This window comes from Rhineura floridana, chromosome 10 (genome assembly GCF_030035675.1).
Source record: "Rhineura floridana isolate rRhiFlo1 chromosome 10, rRhiFlo1.hap2, whole genome shotgun sequence".
Lineage (NCBI taxonomy): Eukaryota > Metazoa > Chordata > Lepidosauria > Squamata > Rhineuridae > Rhineura > Rhineura floridana.
The window spans coordinates 19,314,018-19,334,050 of NC_084489.1; the positions used below are offsets into that span (position 1 = coordinate 19,314,018).

Here is a 20,033-nt window from a genome sequence, read left to right on the forward strand (position 1 = left end):
AAGGCTGGTGGGACAGGGCCCCGTTTGCTCTCATGGACCAGCCTCCCCTCCTTCTAGGTAGACACATTATCATTGTTGTTTTACAGCACCCACCTCATCAAAGATGCTGTGGTGTGGTGTAGTAAGAGTAGATGTGCAAATACAGGGCAGTGGTCAGAGTGTCGGACTAGGACCTGTGAGACTAGGGTTCAAATTCCCACTCAGCCATAAAGCTCACTGGGTGACCTTGGGCCAATCGCAGTCTCTCAGCCTGAACTACCTAACAGGGTTGTTGTGAGGATAAAATGAGAAGGGGAAGAACCATGTACACCCCCCTTAAGCTCCTCAGCAGAAAAGCAGGATAGAAATGTAATCACAGAAGTAAAAGAAAGTCTTATTCAGTAGTGTAGTGGCAAATTCAGAAGCACAGGGTCCCTTCATGATAGACATAGACATAGACACAGCCACAGCCACAGCCACAACCCTCCCCACTTTTTGCTGCTGGGTTGAGAATGAGATCCTAGTTAATGCCTTCTCCCACAACAACAGATGTCCCCAGGAGCCAACAAGGGAAGAATGTTAGCTACTGCAGAGAGTCTTCTCAGTGGCTGACTCACCTCCTTTTACTCTGATTGGCTCCAATCAGCAGGAAAGGACAAGAAAGCATGTTAGAAGACGCTTTTCAGTGGCTAACACCGTTTCATGTTGATTGGCTTGTAGGATGCTGGAGACATAGGGACCCTGCTCCCAAAAAAGTAAGGGATCTAAGACCCCCTGAGACCTGGACGACTACACTCCTGCGTATACGCTACAACCTCTCCCAAGCTCCCACTGTTCCTCCTACAGGGGCCTGGAGGTGCCTCCATCCCAGAGAGAGCCCCATTCCCCCCGTCTCAGCCCCATTCTGCGCGAGATGTTTTGCGACACCCCAGCTCTGCCACGTGCGTCTCGGGAGAAAAGGGCAGCGTCTTAAAACGCGGGCGGATCGCTCTGGCTCCTCTCTCGGTGCTGAAGGAGGAAAGGGAACCAAGAGGCGCGGGCGACGTTTCAAAGCAACTGCCCGAGCCGAAAGTTCCCAACAAGAGCCGCGAGCGGGCCGGGTCTCGCCGCTGTCGGGCCACGACACCGCGCGCCTCCCAGGCAGTGAGAACCGGCCGGGACGAGAAGGTAAGTGGGGTGCATGTGTGTGGAGACAGGGAAGGGTGGCCTTTTTGGAAACCGATTTGCTAGAGATCGAAGAGGAGAACGGCCGCCAGTCCTGCCGAGCCCAGGAAGATCCCGTGTAAGAGTTGCTGTTTTAAGCCTGGGCAAACCTCTCCGCGCCTTCCTTTTCCCCTCTTTTCCTCCACCGCTCAGCCTTCCCGCCGCCAATAAAGCGATGATCCTGCTCGTGGGGCGGTGATGCTGGCGAAACAGTCGGGCGGGAAGTTGAGGCTCGGATCAATGGGTCTATGCCGGGTCGCCCAGGAGGCCGGCGCCAGGGCGGATCAATGGGCTGGTCGGCTGCTCCAGATGGGGTGGGGGCGGCGGGAGGAGGCGCCCGGCCGCCAGAGTGTTTGTTCAAGTCTTTGCGTGGATCCGCCGGGCCACGTCTGAAGGATCGAAGGTTTTCGGTGCGCGGCTGTTTCCATTTATTTTTATTGTTTAATGACCCCTAAAAGCATCATCTCAGGGCTCTAGTGAGCTCGGAAGAGCCTGATCCTTCATTGACTGAGAAAAAGGGCCGTCGCTTCGACGCGGAAGGTCCTGGGTTTCATCCTCGATAGCTCCAGAGAGGACCGGGAGAGAGCACGGCCTAAGCCCTAGAAGCTGAGAGGCGCTGCCTGGAGCCGATGATCCTGAGCTAGCATAAGGCCACCTCCCTACGCTCCTCGAGAGCCCCGAATCCCTGTCCTCTCTAGGCTGAACGGCCCAGACAGGACAGCCTAAAGCCTGGGGCGCCCTGACGTCGGGACCGCGTTTTCCAGCTCGCTCAGCACCTAGAAGGGCTCCTCCCTTCGATTTCACGCCTTCCGTGCAAAAAGGGGGAAAGCAAAATAGGCACTCTCAGACAGCCACAATCCTTCTAAACCTAACAAAACGAAACAGAGCAGGGGTGTGTGTGAAGCGACCAGATTTCAAATCATTATTAGGAACCTTCCCATTGTCCGGGGCGGATGGGGGTTCAGACTTTTTACAGGATCTTTTGAGTTGGAGGTTCCTTCCTGTCTCCGTGAAAGGCGTTTGATGGCAGGACTGGCAGCCCCTCACACCTGGCCATTCCAGACGCGTTGTTTTGTCACGGAGAAATTGGAAAGGCGTGTTGAAATGAATCGGGAAACGGCCGATATTCCATGGCAAGGCTTCCATTCTTTTGTTTACCGTTGATTGCAGTGGACTTTATTTCTGCGAAAGTATGATAAGGAAGGGCAGATTGGTGTATGTTTTGAAGCTGCCAGAGGAGAGAAATCAATTGTCTGGCATCAACATTTTCTTAAAGAAGTGTTACTGAACTCCTCCTGCAGCAGGTGGGATCACAAACCCTTTGTCTGCAGAACAGTCACCTAGTGTGGGAGCCAGGCTAAGTTAGTTGCACTTAATTCCCATTGAAATACATATGGATCCGGATAAGTCATGGCTAACTTACGCTGGTTCCTAGACCACAGCCTACAATGGAACAGCTCTACATAAACTGGCGGGTGGGCAGCTGCCAATATGTATTCATATTCATCAGTTCAAGCAGGCACAGCGGTGACCCACCAAGTCCAAAATGGTCCACCAGCCCTTTAAGGTGGTCCACCAGAGGCTAAGTAAACCTCTTGCTTTTGCAGTCTGCCTAGAACTGCAAAACTGGAATGAGTGGGGATCAGAGCAGCTGGTGGGCCATAAAACATGATGTTCAGCTTTATGGAGTACACATTTCACATGCCTGCATTAGATTCTTCAAAAAGATCTATACTATCAGATCCAAATTAGAAATATTACACATTCCTTTTGGAAGGCCTAACAATTTTGGTATAACTTACAGAAAGGGGTAGCCAATGTGGTGAATGACAACTCCCATCGCCATGGTCAGTGATGAGGGATAATGGGAGTTATAGACCAATAACATAAGGAGGGCACCAAGTTGGCTACCCCTAATTTACAGTTTAACTAAAAGTGGCTTCCTAGTCTTCTCAGGTTTACAAGGTTTGGAGTAGTTACTTCAAATGTGAAAATCTGCAGGGTTCCATAGAGTAGCAACACCACACCCCAGTCCCTGAAATGATTTATCTCATTTTGATAGACCAGGGGTAGCAAACATGGTGCTCTCCAGAAGTTGTAGACTACAACTCCCATCATCTCTGATCATTGGCCATGCTGGGTGGGGCTGATGGGAATTGGTGCCCTCCAGATGTTTAGGGCTACAAGTTGGCTATCCCTGTGATTGACTGTGCATCCAAGTAAATCAGGATCACACTGTGCGTCCGTGCGTGCGTGTGCGAGAGAGAGAGAGACTGACGGTCAGGATTTAAAGGGAAAAATACTAAGTCTATCATACTTCAGCAACATTTTGCATATTACGGGCAGCCCAGTAGTTGTCTGGGCTTTCAGGGCCCCTTACTTTTTTGGAAGCAGGGTCCCAGCAGGATCGCAATGTCTCCAGCATCCTATTAGCCAATAAGCATGAAAAGGAAGACTCTTCTCAGTAGCTAACACTCTCCCTTTTCATGCTTATTGGCTCCTAGGGATGTCTTTGTTGTGGGAAAGGGCATTAACAGGGTTCTCATTCTCAGCTCAACTGGGGGGGGGAAGGATGGGAGGGGGCATGGCTGTGACTATCATGAAGGGACCCTGCACTTCTCAATTTGCAACCCAGCCCTATGCCTATTTGCTCAGCAGTAAGTCTCTTGGAATTCTTTTGGACTTGTTCCCAAGTAAGTGTGCACATGATTGCCCCCATACAAAATTAAGAACTGTCCTGATCTGCCTTGGCCAAAAGAGAAGGATGCCTCTTCAGGAGAGCATCATTCATTCTAACTGCAGTTGCTAAAGCATCTGCTTCAAAGTCACTCCACCTGCACCCATGAATTATGATGTTCTTATTTCTCCTCTCAGCACTCAGCCAAATACCAAAGTCCCTGGACCATTACTAGAAGAAGTAGGTGTCAGAGAAGCACAGACAGGATTAAACACAAGAGTGTCCACTTTTCCTTTTGGAACTTCTCCTTCTACCCCCAATCCCAATACAAGTGAATTTGCTCCATCCATGCATTGGAGTGTGTCGTACTCCCATCACTGCGTCAGAGCTATGCAAACAAATGACACTCTTAGAAGCACCAAACTAGACTATATAAGGGGCAGCACTGAAGGGTTCTGCTACAACTTCAAGGCTGCATCTGCTCTCTGTGTACAGCAGTAGCAATCTGCACCTCATTTAAAAGGTAGGATATGATGTTCCACTGAGAAAGTCTACCATTTTTGCAGGGGGAGGGAAAATAAAACTACTGCTGGCTGGCTTCTTCACTTATTTTTTTGTAGTTAGAGTTTTTCTCAGACTACACTGAGTTTTTCTTAGAAATGTTAAGGATAAAATCAGTTGTGATCTTCCAAATTGTGAAAGGCAGTTCTGCAAGCACTTCTCATTTAAAAAATGTTCCTCTCTGCCTTTCTTAATCTTTCATTAAACATGTTCAGTGTTCATTCCCTGCATTCTGAGAAAGTATCTTGGGCAACAAACCCAGATTGTCATATTGTTACTGTTTTCAATAAGAACTATTGCTGTATCGTGTGACCTGTGCTATATCAAAAGGGAAAGTTACACTAACTTTCCCTTTTGAGATATGAAATATTTTTGAAGCCCCAATCTAAAATTTATCAGGCAGAATTCAGATTATTATTATTATTTCAGTTACATTTCCACATGCAGTGCAATCCTATATATGTTTATTCTTCAGAAGTAAGCACATTGAATTCAATGGAACTTCCTCCCAGGTAAGTGTGTATAGGATTATAGCCATAATGGGTTATGGATGAGGGGCTAGGGAAGTTATATTATTTGAATTTTGATATCTGTGCTACAATATTGGCAATAGGGTTCTTTCTGATACCTCACTTCCAGTTTGTTGTTTGGTACACAGATACTGGATGCAGAATAAAATGTTAGCAGTCTCACTTTTGTTTAATTCTACCATGATGCTGGTTGCAGAGTCTGTAATGAATGAATTATGCACTCTAATTTACTTATTTACTTTAAGGAACTTGGTAATTTTAGCATGCAATAGATAGTTTGACACAATCCAGCCAAATGCAAAAATTTAAGTCCTCCTGTTGGGTTAAACACACATTGCACTTTCCAACTGGAATAAATGGGTTTTACCTTTAGCTGGATCATATTCTGATTTCTCAGATGAATATGAAACATATCTAATATTTAAGCTTATAATGAATATGCCAAATTGTGGATATGTGCAAAATCAGTCATTCACTTTACATTTCTTTAGGTCTCACACAAGTATCTTCAGATGTGCACTTTCTCTCCCTCAAGCATCCTCACTCAGGCATAAATATTAATTGTATATTCCACACACTTGAATGTGAATTGAAACCTCCTAAGGGTGCACAGAATGGCAGACTAAGGGCACAATCTCAGACTACTTTAGTGCAGATCAGTACCTTTTATTCTGCAATCCTATGCATGTCTATTCAGAAATAGGTCCCACTGAATTCTGTGAGACTTGCATATGGGATTGCACCCTTAATCATTTTGCCCTATTCTCAAATCAGTGTGGTAATTAAAATGCTCTTTCTTATGAGCAAATTTTGCAATTCTAGTCTATATTAGTGAATGCAAATCTGGAACTGGAATAGTGGATATATATTTCCTCTAGATAAATTAATGCAGAGTACAAAAGGTGTGATTTTGTGGCATTGCATACCTGACAATTGCATACCTAACATACCTGATCCACACATACACTATCCTGCAAGGAAATCAACACCATTGATTTTTCTACATGTAAAGATACTATACAGTGACAAAGAACAACCAGAAATATGCTTTTCAAAGCAGAACATCTCACCCTTTTAAAAAAGGGGAAAGTTATTTCCCTCCAGCACTGCTGTGCCTAAAATCAAGCAAAAGAGAAAGTGATGAATGTTTTCAGTTGGCCAAGGCAGGAAGGGCATTCTCCCATCAAACAGCCTTGTGATGAACTGGTGATCTCTGCACAAGCCATAATCAACCATGGGCACTGATGCTATTTCTTCAGCAATTAACGACATCTCTTTCTAATGGCGCCTCCAGAATTTTTTTATTTTTTTATTTGCTTGGAAGAAGCAGATGTGGTGGGGCAGGAGTTGTGTGTGAAAAGTGCTATCTGCGCCTTTTTAGATTCTTGACAACCTCTTCTTCCTTTTCCTTTCCAGCTATGTACAGTGGGATCTGCACCTGTTTGTTCCTGGCTGTGCTGTCCATGAGCTCTTTGGGACAGCAGACTTCAGGGTCGCACAATGGCAGTCCCGTGGTCACCGATCTTGAGCAGAGCTTGCTAGAAAGCCATCGGCATGTCCGTACCCCAGCAGGCTCCGGGAAATCTATTCAGCAGGTGGATGGCAGCATTGACCAAAAAGCCAACCTGGGAGCTCTCTTGGCCAAATACCTCCAGCAAGCCCGGAGAGGTATATTTTGATTAATTTTTCTACCCAAGATATTGGTGTCAAAGAAATGCTCTCTAAAATACAGCACATGAGTAGATCCAAATTGAAGTCAGGGTGATCTCATGACATTTTGCAGAGCATAGGCAAAAAAATTGCATCTTGTTAGTCCAGCCGGTGGAGAAGGTTGTCATTGGTTAGGTAGGTCGATTCTTCAACACATACTGGAGTGACTGATGCCTTCCCAACTTAACCTATCCAAAATTTCTATCCAGTTCACCCCAGCTCAGCCAATGATGGGCAACTGGCCTGATCCTGCTCTTCTTGTGTTCTTATGTAATGCAAGCCCTTCTGGCCAGCCATGACAGCACTATAGAATGTTCAGGAGCAATGTTCCTCTAAATACCAGATGCTGGAGAGAGGCAATAGGGCAGGGCTATCACCTTCATGCCCTGTTTGTAATCTTCACAACAGCAAATGAGAACCTATAAGATAACTGAAGAGGGTGAAGAACAACAGAGAGGTTCCTGAATTGGATTCCAAAGGGCACCTGTTATCTGAGCAATCAGTTCTTAATCCAAGATCATCTCCCTCTTTGTACTTTTAGGGTGAACGTTTTCTCAATAGCCACATTTGGATTGATTTGCCCAGAATAAACTACGCTGGGGTGGCAAGAGTCCTCTAGGATGCAAGTCAGAGCCTATGTCTCTATTTCAACATTTTTGTGACAGCAAAAGGATTAATGCCATGGAGGACATTTTCCCCCTTCCTATATGGTTCATTACTTACCATGCAATCCTGTACATGATTATTCAGAAGTCCCAATATTTCAGTGGGGTTACTCCCTTGTAAGTAGGTTTGAGTGTGCAGCTTTACAGCATGATCCTGTGCATGTCAGCTCAGAACTAAGTCCCACTGATTTCAGTGAGGCTTATTTATTCCCAAGTAAATGTGTATAGGACTGCAGCCTTACAGTCCTATACACCATGTACATTATGTTCACTTTGCATTTCTGCCATTTGGGCATTTAGGCATTAATCACTGCATCAGTAAATGAAAGCATAGCTTAGTTATGCATTCATACCTTTTGGCACTTGCCATTTTATCAAAGAAACTTTCAGCATTTATGGTCATAAGCTGTGGAAAAACATTGTTACACAGTCTTCATTCGTGTGGAGTGTTTTCAGAAGCCCCACTTGGATTAAATAACAGGTTGCATTCTAAATCAGACAACTTCCCTTACTGGCAAATTCCAAAGGGGTGGTAATGTTAGGCTGCAATCCTACACACTTACCTCGGAATAGGTCCCATTGAATCCAATGGAGGTTACTTCTGAGTAGCAGCAATGTAGTGGTAAATTCAAAAGTGCAGGGTCCCTTCATATTGGTCACAGCCATGCCCCCTCCCCCCTTTTTTTGCTTCTGAGTTAAGAATGAGATCCTTGTCAATGCCTTCTCCCATAAGAACAGACATCCCTTGGAACAAATAAGCATGAAAGGGAAGAATGTTAGCTACTGAGAAGAGTCTTCTTGGTGGCTGACTTGCCTCCTTTCACTCTGATTGGCTCCAGTCAGCAGGAAAGGACAAGGAAGCATGTTAGAAGACTCTTCCTTTCATACTGATTGGCTCACAGGATGCTGGAGACATAGGGACCTGCTGGAACCCTGCTCCCAAAAAAGTAAGGGGTCTAAGACCCCCTGAGACCCTGGATGACTGCACTCCTGCTTATCCTATATGCTACAACCTCTCCCAGGCTCCTACTGTTCCTCCTACAGGGTCCTGCTCCCAAAACAGTAAAGGGTCTAAGATCCCCCGAGATACTACACCCCTGCCGTGTAGACATGTTTGGCTTTTAGATCAAAGAATGCCTTCTTTACAAATGAATCTTCAGAACAACTGTGCTGCAATACATTGTTACATGTCCAGGTTAAGTTTTCAGTCACTCATAATTCAAATGAGTGTGTGAAGTCTTTTGATTTTAATAGTTGCCCCATGTCGGAAGAATAACCTCTTGTACTTTTTATATTTTTTATCACATTTGTATTCCCTCTTTCCTCCAATAAGTTCAGGATGATCTATGTTAAACTACACAATTTTGTTTTCACAACAACCTTGTGAGGTAGGTAAACCTTAAAAATAGCCACATGCCAACTTTATGACAGAAAAGGGATTTGTCTCTATTTTTCAAAACTGCTGTACATTATGAGTAAAGCAGAGATGCTTCTAAAATACTGGCACTGTGCTTTCTAGTGTTATAGTAGGATACATTGATCAATGGCAAACCGCTGTAGCAGTAGAACCAGAGTTCATTAACTGTTGTCTTCTGTCTTGACCAGAGATGATTGTTGCCTGCTGCAGATATTGATTAGTAATCTTATTTGTGGTCTTATTCAGATAAAGCACCATCTGGCAAGAGTTAGATCAGGATGGATCACATCCATGGGTTTGGTGGCCCCTAGTGACTAAATCTTGTTGATGGGGAAGGGCTCAGTAACAGAGTGAAAGCTTTGCATGCAGAAGGTCTCAGACTTAATCACTGATGTCACCATTAAGTCCCCTGTTCAAAACCCTGGAGAGACACTCAGCAGACAACACTAAGCCAGCTGGACCAATGGTCTGACTCGGTACAGCAGCTTCTTATGTTCCTGTGACTTCCGTTGAAGAGTTCTGTGCTGTTAGGTGACACCTCTTAATAATATCTTGCAAAACAACCAACCCCTGGGACCATGCAGATATGCGATATGCATCAAACATATTCACTATCTACTCTACACAGCTGATGAAGCAATTTCATGTAAATCTTTGTTGTTACAGTATAGTGTTTTTTAATGAATGCATACTTTTTAATTTTTTAGGTTCTACTGGAAAGGTCTCTGTAATGGGACTACAGAGTTTTGATCCTACACACAGGATAAGAGACAGAGACTACACAGGCTGGATGGATTTTGGACGCCGCAGTGCTGAAGAATATGAGTATTCTTCTTAAAGAGTACTCTTCTGAAAGAGCTTCAAACTATGCTTAAAAGAAATGAAAATCAACTCCCATTTCTGTACAGGAAAAAATGTCATCCTTTTCAGATCAGTGTTTTAAAAGAAACATATGTACTTGATGTAAATTTGTCTGTAAAACTATACAATGCAATATATATTATATAAACATATGCAGAATTTTCCAGAAAAAATCTCTCCTACAGTTTCTTACCACTCATTGTAGACATATTAAAAAGTATTTCACTCATCTGTCTGTTGTTTGATCACCACAATTGTTGATGCGTGTCACAATCCACTGCAAAAGCAAAATGCTTTCCAATCATTCATACACTATTAATCTGAACAACTTCCAAAGGAGTGCTTTTTTAGAAAAAGAAAAAACCCTGTTAGAGCATGTTATAGACAATCTGTCCAGATATCAACATGAAAAGCATTTTCATGGTTATAATCCACTTAAAAAAATAATTCAAACAAATCTCGAATGACTATAATGAGTGCCGCATCAGCAGCTAAACATTTCACCTTTAGGTTCAATATTTTTCTCTTGTGAAGTAAATGTGAACATTCTGCTACAATTATTAATTCCAGAATAAACAGAACATCCCTTGCCTCATGGTGACTTATACATTTGTTTTGAAGTACAAGATGAACTTTTCCCATCCATCACCGCAGAAAGAATGTGGTTACTTTGCTATGGTTAGAAGAAATACAGTGTGGCTGATACAATAATTTGCATTAGAACTCCAGAGTTGATTGTTTTGCTAACGCAGGATCAGCCTCATCCACTTGCCTACCACTCATCCATACCTTAAGAGTTTCAGGACAGGTAAGGGAAAAGGTAACAATTCCTTCCCTTGTCTGGACAAGCCTGGGGGCTTGCTAACAGTACGTCCCTGCTCCCATGAAATCCCATAGCTCTGAACTGTCTCTGGCTTCAAAATCAGGGAGCACACAGAGATGCAAATATTTTAGTAAAGGGATATATCTCACCTGAGCTTGCTTGCTTGCTCATTACTGAGTGAATTTCAACAGAGATTAGTGTAAAGAATTTATGGGTAGTTGATAGTCAAAACTGAGGTCTGGGAGTGTGGTCAATGAGCACGCCATAGACTATGGTAAAAACATTTATTAAGAAAATGAATGATCATGATCATTTCCAAATCACAAACCCAGCAAAATATAATATAACCGAGAGGTTGCTTGAGATAATACAACCACTAAAAAATAACAAAGCTAAGATAAACCTGGCTAAACACTTAAGAACTCTAAGGTTCCTCAGCAAAATAACAACAGGCTGTTAGCATAGTCAGTTACCAGGTGGTCAGAGTCAGATGGAAGAGCAGAGTCCTGATGTAGGTGCAATGTAAATCCTCCAGGCCCACAGCAGGCTGTTCCAAAAATTAAGACCCACCCCTCAGGAGTTGACTTTGAGGCTCTGGCTCCAGAAAAATGTAAAGGTTTAAAAACACTTTCCCCCAAACTACCCAGCAACAGGACTAACAAATCACAGACTAGGAAGGGTGTGACCCTTCAAGGCCTTGGTGGCACAGCTAATTTCGTTACTAAGTTAACCTTAAACATAGGTGCATCTACTTAGGTTAATCAAATCTATAACACTTTCCAATATGCTGACAGCAAAATGCAAAGTTATTAGCACAGACCGCCTTTCAAAATTAATGTCAGCAACAAAATGGATCCCATTCATGACAGTTGGGAAGGGAAAAGCAGCCCCGTACTTCTAACAGCTATAGAACAGGTGAGTGGAAGGTAGATTACTTATTTATTTATTATATTTATTACATATATGCCATCTTTCCTCTGAGCAGCTCAAGGTGCCATGCAAACCTCCCAATTTTATTCTCACAAGAACCCTGCGTAGGTAGAATTCTGGGTGATTTGAAGATCAGCAAGGATTTCTGATTTCCCTGATGTTTATCAATGACAACAGAATAACTCCCCTCTCGCTTAATTATATGCTGAAATGAAGAGAGTTTGAGGGGGACATAAAATCAGGAGTGGGTTTTTGTGTGAAAGGACTGTGAGCTCTGTTTAGTTCTGGTACTGAAAACAAATCCCTGGGCTCCAGATTATTTTATTCTAATTTATGTATTTAATACCAGGCTCCAGTTGGTGGATCTGGAGGTTCTAGTGAAAAAGTAGATCCTGCAAACCGGATGTGTTCTCAAACCTGCTGTAGCAGAGGGGATTTTGAGAGGTATCATTTTCTGCATGATAAGCTGTACCTAATGAAATTCCCTCTTCTACATAATTACTAAAAGAGAAAGATGCAGAAATGCACATATCCAGGTTGCCCAGAAAGAGGCTGTCCTCATTTACTTTAGAGATGCCCCTCCCAGCAGGTGCAAAGTTACCCAGGCATCTTCTAGCAATGCCCCAGATGTTATTGTGCTGGAGGTTAGAGAGGTGGTCTTAAGCAGAGGGCCATTTGAGGCATGCCCAAGTGGGCATAGCTCTGTAAAATGTGCAAATCAAGTCAGTTGTGGGAGGAAAGGATGAGTCTCCTGAATGCCAGATCTATTTAAAGCATTGTGCAGCATGCAACACATATACTCATGAACTCCTCCAAGAGGAGGCCTGGATACTTTCAGGAAGCACCATAAGACTTTGCTGCTGGGCTTTTAGCCACAAGGGTTAAACAGGTGGGGCAATTTTAGTTCCTTTATAATTAGGGATGAGTGAGAATTCTACTCATTTTGGATTTAGCACTAGGTTTTTCAACGGTTTGCAGAGTGATCCTGTTTGTTCCAAACTTCAGCAGCTTTCCCACTGACACTAGATTTCTCTCTCTTGAATATTCCTTCAAATACATTGGTCTTTTGTTGATTTTACTCACAGCACAACAGTACAGGTTGCTCACTCTCTGCCACCCCCCTCCACTCAAATGATCCACTCAAGTAATTACAACTTGATAGGTATAACTGAAACTTGGTGGGATGATTCCCATGACTGAGTTTTCCCAGGGATTGATGTTAGGCTGCCTGGTCTGTAGTTCCCCGGTTCCTCCTTTTTGCCCTTTTTGAAGATAGGGACAACATTAGCTCTCCTCCAGTCATCTGACACTTCACCAGTCCTCCATGATTTCGCAAAGATAGTAGATAGCTGTTCTGAGAGTTCTTCAACCAGTTCCTTAAATACTCTAGGATGCAGTTTATCAGGCCCTGCTGATTTGAACTCATTCAAAGTGATTAGGTATTCCTTGACGGTTTGTCTGTCTCAAGCTCCAATCCTGCCCCTTCTACTTCATGTTTCCCAGGAGGGTCATAGAACCTTTTTTGGGAGAAGACTGAGCCAAAGTAGGAATTGAGCACTTCTGCCTTTTCTTTGTCATCTGTTATCATTTTGACATTGAGTAGCTGTGCCACCATTTGTTTTCTCTGTCTTTTACTATGGATGTACCTGAAGAAAGCTTTTTTGTTGCTTTTAGCATCTCTCGCTAACTTGAGCTCATTCTCAGCTTTAGCCTTCCTGACGCCATCCCTGCAATTCTGTGATACCTGCCAGTACTCTTCCTTTGTGGCCTGGTCTTCTTTCCACTTCCTGAATATGCCCTGTTTTTGTTTTCAGATAATCTCTAAGCTGTTTGTGAAGCCACACTGGCTTCTTCTGCTGTTTTCCCCCTTTTTTCCTTGTTGGAATTGCTTGCCATTGCGCTTTTAGAATGTCCTTTTTTAGAAACTCCCACTCATCTTGGACTCCTTTTTTCATTAGGGTTGCTTGCCATGGAACCGTACTTACAATTCTTCTGAGTTTATTAAAATCAGCTTTCCTGAAGTCCAGGGTGCGCATATGGCTACTCTCAGCTTTTGCTTCTGTTAAAATCAAGAATTCAAGTACGGTGTGGTCACTTTCTCCCAGAGTTCCTGTAACGGCCTCTTCATCCACCAACTCATCTCTGTTGGTTAGAATCAAGTCCAGGATAGCTGATCCTCTGGTTGCTAGTTATCTCCAACACAAGTCAGACATTTCTTGGAGGGACCGTGTTTGGTCTGAAAAGTCCTTCTCTGTTATCATCCTCCCAGTCTCCCTCAAAGAAGAGACCCAGAGAATGGCCTCAGATGAAGATCTAAGGGTCTGAGCAGGTTGACATCAGGAGAGATGTTCCAGAAGATATTGGGGTCCTGAATCGTAAAGGTTGGGTTTACCCTAGGTTGAGAAGTCTGTGGCCCTCCAGATGTTGTTAGACCCCAATTCCCAGCAGCCCCAGCCAGCATGGCCAATGGATAAGGATGATGGAAGTTGTAGCTCAGCAACATCTGGAGGGCTGCAGGTTCCAGGTCCCTGCTGTAAAAGAACAGCATATGGTCTGACCTTCCTGCCCAGACACAGGCTATCATCTTCCCTCTTATCATTGCAGCCTCTGCTTTACCCCAGAAACACAAATGCACAGGAAAGGGGAGAGATGGAAGTTTGCCTACTGGAAGAGTAAATTTTAATCTTTGAGGTATTTGTGTCCCACAACCCTACCTAATTTTCATAAGGGTCTCTTTATTTCATTGTTGTTTTTTAATCCATAAATGACATTGGCTTTCATATTTCAAAAGGGTCTAATATCTGTGATAATCATTGTCTACAGAAAGTAAATTTTTAATAAAACATAGCTTGCAAAGACACTAACATCCCTTTCATTATTATTTTATCATGCAGAAAAATGTGCACATACTAAAACGCAGCATAAGGTGCATTTCCATCACCACCACCACCACCTGTACATCACTGCATGGACCAGCTGCTCAAACTTCATTCTCACAGTGGAAATATAAACACTGATGCTTTCACTGCAAACATTAGACTACACTCTCACTTCCCTACATGGAGACAACTTTTTGATTACATGGCAAGAATGTTTGGAACAATTCTGAGGGGTATATTACACATTTTGGTAACAGATTAAATAGCCTGTGATTTACACAGCAAAAGTGGCGTGCAGATGAGGGGCAGATGCTGAATCCTCCCCAAACATGCCACTTCATCCAAAAGTCTGTGTCACAATGCTATTTTCCCCCAGTAAACCCAGCTGGGAAGTCAGTCCAGCTGGCTGAAGAAACAGAGAAAGGTCTGTGGAGAGCAAACACGGGGAGCAGGGGAAAAGTTTAGCCCCTCCACCTCTACATCTCCCTCCATTTCATACACTATTGGGACAGATTTACATTTAAAGATATGGATCAGCTAAAGCCACATTTAGTTTGGGTCTGAATTTAAGGAAATAATTGCCTGCAAAAGCAAGCACATAACACACAGAGCTAAGGAGAGACATTTCTCTATTGGCCTACCTGGAACGCTGGTTCATAATTAGCATGCTGTCATATTTCACTGCTTTCAAGTTTCTGTGATTCTTTCACGGATATTCAGCTGCTATACACAAGCTGCTCGATTATCAACTGCTGACTGGCTCTTCTAATTATTTTCAGACTGTTCAGTGCTCTCCAAGTGGTTTGTGCCAAAGTTTGTCTAAGGCTGATCAAAATGGACAAGCAGACTAGATATGGCCATAAGGGCTTTGCATTGACTCATCTAGAGCCAAAATGAAATTGTGGGAATATACTGAACTCATTAACTCATCACTTATTAAAGTATCTTTCAGGGTCATGACAGAACAGTGTACAACTGGTTCCCTGGGCTAATCAGCATGACTCTTTACAGGGAAAGAGATAATGCTAGTGGTTTTCAGTCTGGACTAATCTTCCATTCTATTGCACCAGGGAGAATTAACCTTCAGCATTTTAGCTGAAGTCATAAAGCTAAGTACTATAAGTGTGAAAGTATCATACACTGGAAGGTTAGTAGGTTCTTCAATTCCTCTGTTGACAGTCTACTAGGTATATGATTTCAAGTCACAAAGGAAAAACTGGAGACAATTTCCCCATAGCCATCACACCCTCCTCTCCAATCTCCTGCATTATCTCTCTAACAATTCACAGTTGGGTATTAAGAGAACATTTCTGAAGAGAACTTTTGCAGAGGGATATGGCTGTTTCCTTCCTAGGCTGTTTATATATCCTAATATTGTTTAGTCATGCTTACTCAGATTGTGGGTATCTGGGCAGCTTTGAGCAGCAGACCCAGTGAGTCAGCACCTGTATGCTCAAGGTTGACCCAAGTCACAGTAAACACAAGGACTTCAGACCACAGCTTCCCATGGATCCAGGAACACTGTCCCAGTTCCAGTGGTGTCAACACCCAATATAGAGTCTGGAGGAGTTGAAAAGCAATTATGAGGTTTCGAGTTGCACAGGAGAGTCACACAGACGTTGCTAATGGAAAGCAGAAAATGTTTAGAGGCTTCATCTTACAAAGCCAGTCATAAAGCTGTCACATATTTAAAGAACACTGTTTAGCAGATAAACCTAATTCACTGTCCGGAGGCAGTGATCAGCTGGATGTGGGCTAACAAACTGAAGTTGAATCCTGAAAAGACATAAGTTACGGATGAGGGAGCTCCACCACTGACGGCTTTTATGGGGTAATTTTCTATATAAATGCCCCTTGTCGGAGGCTACAACATATTGGAAATACAGGGCAGCCTCCCCCCTCTTTATGCCGTCTCCCTCGTACCTGACCGGGATGCAGCTTGCTGCTTTCACCTGCACCGGGCTGCCGCCGCCGCCGTCACATCGAGCCGGGCTGGAGCTGGAGCTGGGCTGGGGCTGGGGCCTTTCAGCGGGTCTGGTGCCGCGGCCTGTCCCTGGGAACACCATGCTGTTGCGATGATCTTTCGGTGAATGCTGAGGGCGGGGGAGCGCCCCTGCAGCCGCCACTATCTTACCATCTGACCTCTGTCTGCTTGCCCTTAATATCGGCAGTATTTACATCTTAATGCCTTTGTTGTTGGCTTCTGAAGAGAACTTCCCTGTTAGTCGCGACGTGAAGGGGTTTGTTTGCCGCGCCCCACCCCCCTGCTGAATGTACTGGATGTTGGATGCTGAGATCAAGAGGGGGTGTTGTTTTTTGGTCTTGCATATGGACTATCACTCACACCGGTCTTTGTGCAAGGGTGGGAAGACTCATATCACGAGTTTCCATCTGAAGGCACACTTTTTGGACTATACAGATGAGAAGCCTTATTGTAACTGAGTTAGTCTCTATGTTATTGTTTAGCTTTCTTGCTTAGTGTTTGGTGTTTTTGATGTTTTATATGTTTTTTGCTTTGTACGTCGCTCAGAGTGGCTGGGTAGCCAGCCAGATGAGCGACTAAGAAATAGAATAAATAAATAAATAAATAAATAAGTGTTATGTGTTCCAAGTTCTTGAGTTCAGGAGATGGGAAGACAGTCTGTTCTGGATGGGGTTGCTCTCCCCTGGAAGGAGCAGGTTTGTAGAGTAGGGGTACTCCTTGATCCAGCATTGTCACTGGAGGCTCAGGTGGCCTCAATAGCTAGGAGTGCCTTTTTCCAGCTATGTTTTAATTCTTTTTAATATTGTATTTTGGATTTGTAACCCACCCTGGGACCTGTTGGTGAAGGGTGGGAAATAACAACAACAACAACAATAATAGCCACCTAAGATTTCTAGGCCATTGGAGAGTGATTTTCTATGGCAGTTACCACAGGGAAAGGCATAGGAGTGGTGTGAGGCCAGGCCTTAAGGGAGGAATCCTTCCTGAGTGAGTAGTGGCAAAGTCCAGTATCAGGCCACAACCAGAAGACCTGTGAAAATGACCAGGAAGCAGAAAGAAATTCTGCCAGAAGGGATATGGAATTTGGTGGTACTCAGGAGAACCACAGCCCGATCCCTATTCCCTTATCACTTTGTAAGAAAAACTAAAGCACATCTATCATTCTGATTGACACCAGGGCCAGGAGGAGCTGCAGGTGAGAATTCTAACATATAATCCCCACATAACCATGAAGCTCACTGGGTGACCTTGGGCCAGTCACTGCCTCTTAGCCTCATGAAAACCCTATTCATAGGGTCGCCATAAGTCAGAATCGACTTGAAGGCAGTACACACACACACACACACACACACACCAATTCTTGCATGCAACCCCCAGCTTTGTATACACACACACACGGGTTCTGCAGCAGCAGGTCTCCCAACATCACAGCTACTCCAGGCCCCACAAACCCTCTGGGAGGCCCTGCAATGCTGACCACAGGGTATGTATGCTGAAGACATTCCTCACCCAAGGCACTATTTATCTGAACACCACTGAACACCATGAGTGAAAGTGGCTATATCATAGCATGAACTCTGCATGAATTCAGGGTCAGTACATGTATGTTAGCAAAGCTTTCTGGCTCTTTGGAGAGGCACACATAATTTGTGTTCACCTTGTTGTCCCCACTTAGGCTACTGGTGGCTCAGTACAGGCTCTAGCTACCATGCCAGAAGTGGTTAGGACAGGGGATTCTAACTACAAGTTATTTGTGTATGTGTCAAGAAAAGCCAAATAAAGCAAAATTCTTCCTTATCTTAGACAGTATCTGGGTCACAGCTACTTATCTAGCCTGTTTGCATAAATTAGTTACCGTACTTGAGGGCAACCCACTAATTCAAGGTATTGATTATTTTTATTTGTATTAGTATATAGGAAACAGGCTATATAAACCATAGATTTCGTCTTACAGATCTCTCTACAAGTTTACCAGATTGAGTCCCTCATTCATTTTCTCAGCTGTTCTCTGTTTTGTTTTGTTTTTTAAGATGGCTAAATAAAGAACAGCCCCCCCCAAACCCAAACAGCCAGGAGAACGCATCACTGGTAATCACACATACATCCCTTCTGGGTTCCACATTGTTCTCTCTCTCTCTCTCTCTCTCTCTCTCTCTCTCTCTGTGTGTGTGTGTGTGTGTGTAAAGCTGTCTTTCTCAAAGTTTCCAGCACAATCAGTATGGACTAGGAACTGAGGAAAACACTGCCTAAATTACCCATTCTATGACCAGAGCTCTGTGTATTTGGATGGTTTTGTGCAATTACCAGCCAAGGACAGAATTTGACATCCAGCATGGGCTTCTGCACTGAGGATCTCAGCTTCTGTTTGTTACACACACAACATTTCTACTCCTTGTGGTTACAGAAAAGCATTTTTTAAAATGTCTAGTGAGATCTCCATAAAGCAGGAGAAGAATTCAAACTTACAGCAGTAAAAGAGGGGGATCAGTACCATGGATAACACTTTGTACTTTCTGGGCCCATCCATACCTAACCTCAAAATCCATGTTTTCCATATTCAGTTGGTGGCCTTGAGATCCACACCATGTCCTGTTTGTGGTCGGATTTATTTGTTACAACCGGATTTTCAAGCATCCATACATGTGGGCTTTTTTGGGGGAAGGTCTAATTTGCATTTGCATTTTGTCACGTCCCTATGTCCACCCCTTTATGGTGATTGGTCCATAACTGTAGTTTGCTTTTCATGAGCTTTTCCGGAAGAGCACAAACACATATATCTTTTTTTTTAATTAACAAGCATGCTCAGGTTTGTGTTTAAATAGACATTCCTTCAAGTGCAGAAGGCATAAATTATTTTTATTAATTATTATTATTAACAAAATGTATTGAAACATTTTTCAATAAAGTACCCTTGTGGGCTGTTAAGTATAACACCGTACATACTACTTAAAATTTACTACTACAGAGGTATTCCATGTTTTCAATGAATAGTGTGCGTAATAACGCAAAATAGCTTTTAAGTGGAAGTATTATTCATTAAACATTTGATTTTATGTTTGATTGCAAAATAGTAGTTTTTTAAAAGAAAAAGCAATGCGATACAGCTACAGAAGCCAGAAGAAGGAAGTACCTCGGTTCAGTATCAGAAGCAGGAATGAACTGTAAGGAAGAAGGCAGAGGTGTGGACAGAGGGTGGGACCTACCCCTGTGATCCGCCCATAATGCAAAAAGCGGGGAAAGACATCCCCACTACAGAAGTTAGAGGTGGTTAATAATCAGGACAGAAATAACAATTCGTTTATAGCAGGGTATGGGAAGTGCGGATTTTTCTAGAGAAACTCCGAAATGGCAGGGAATGTCATATGGATGCTGGCAAATTAATGGACACACAATGGAGTTAGATCACAGATTAAAAGGAGATATGCATGGGCCCTCTGTATCACTACTGTTCTCTGCTTCCAACTACCCCATCAGTCCACATTTTCTCCAACTTCCAAATCTTTCCCCCCCATTCTTCCAACTTTTTTTTGGGGGGGGGATTTCAAATCATTTGAAAGCAAACAAAATTAATGTTCATAATTAGCCTCATTTCAGAGTTCAGGGGTTTGAGTACAGATGATGATGATGATGATTGCCCACCCTTCACTAGCAGGTCCCCAGACGGGTTATACAGCAGTCTAAAATTCAGTATTAAAAGCAATCAAAACAAATTACTTTCACAAGAATAGGGTGGGTCCTGAAAATGCAAATCTCAAATACCAAAGGCCAGGATCCAGAAGTGCATCTTTAGCATTCACCAAAAACTATACAGCGA

At 43.5% G+C, this 20,033-nt stretch overlaps 1 protein-coding gene across 5 annotated transcripts; it reads left to right on the forward strand.

Annotated features, from left to right (window-relative positions):
• Positions 1 to 700: 700 nt before the first annotated feature.
• CCK (cholecystokinin) lies at positions 701 to 10,314 on the forward strand. 5 transcript variants are annotated; one of them, XM_061586121.1, is made up of 4 exons: positions 1,067 to 1,146; positions 4,057 to 4,382; positions 6,367 to 6,618; positions 9,450 to 10,314. In XM_061586121.1, exons 3-4 carry the CDS (start codon positions 6,369 to 6,371, stop codon positions 9,578 to 9,580), a joined length of 381 nt encoding a protein of 126 aa, XP_061442105.1. In that variant the 5' UTR covers positions 1,067 to 1,146; positions 4,057 to 4,382; positions 6,367 to 6,368; the 3' UTR covers positions 9,581 to 10,314. The 5 variants fall into 5 exon arrangements, with proteins under 5 accessions (XP_061442106.1, XP_061442105.1, XP_061442102.1 ...); XM_061586118.1 differs by lacking the exon at positions 1,067 to 1,146 and adding an exon at positions 1,651 to 2,486; XM_061586122.1 differs by lacking the exon at positions 4,057 to 4,382 and having other exon boundaries at positions 701 to 1,146; positions 9,450 to 10,312.
• Positions 10,315 to 20,033: the final 9,719 nt, after the last annotated feature.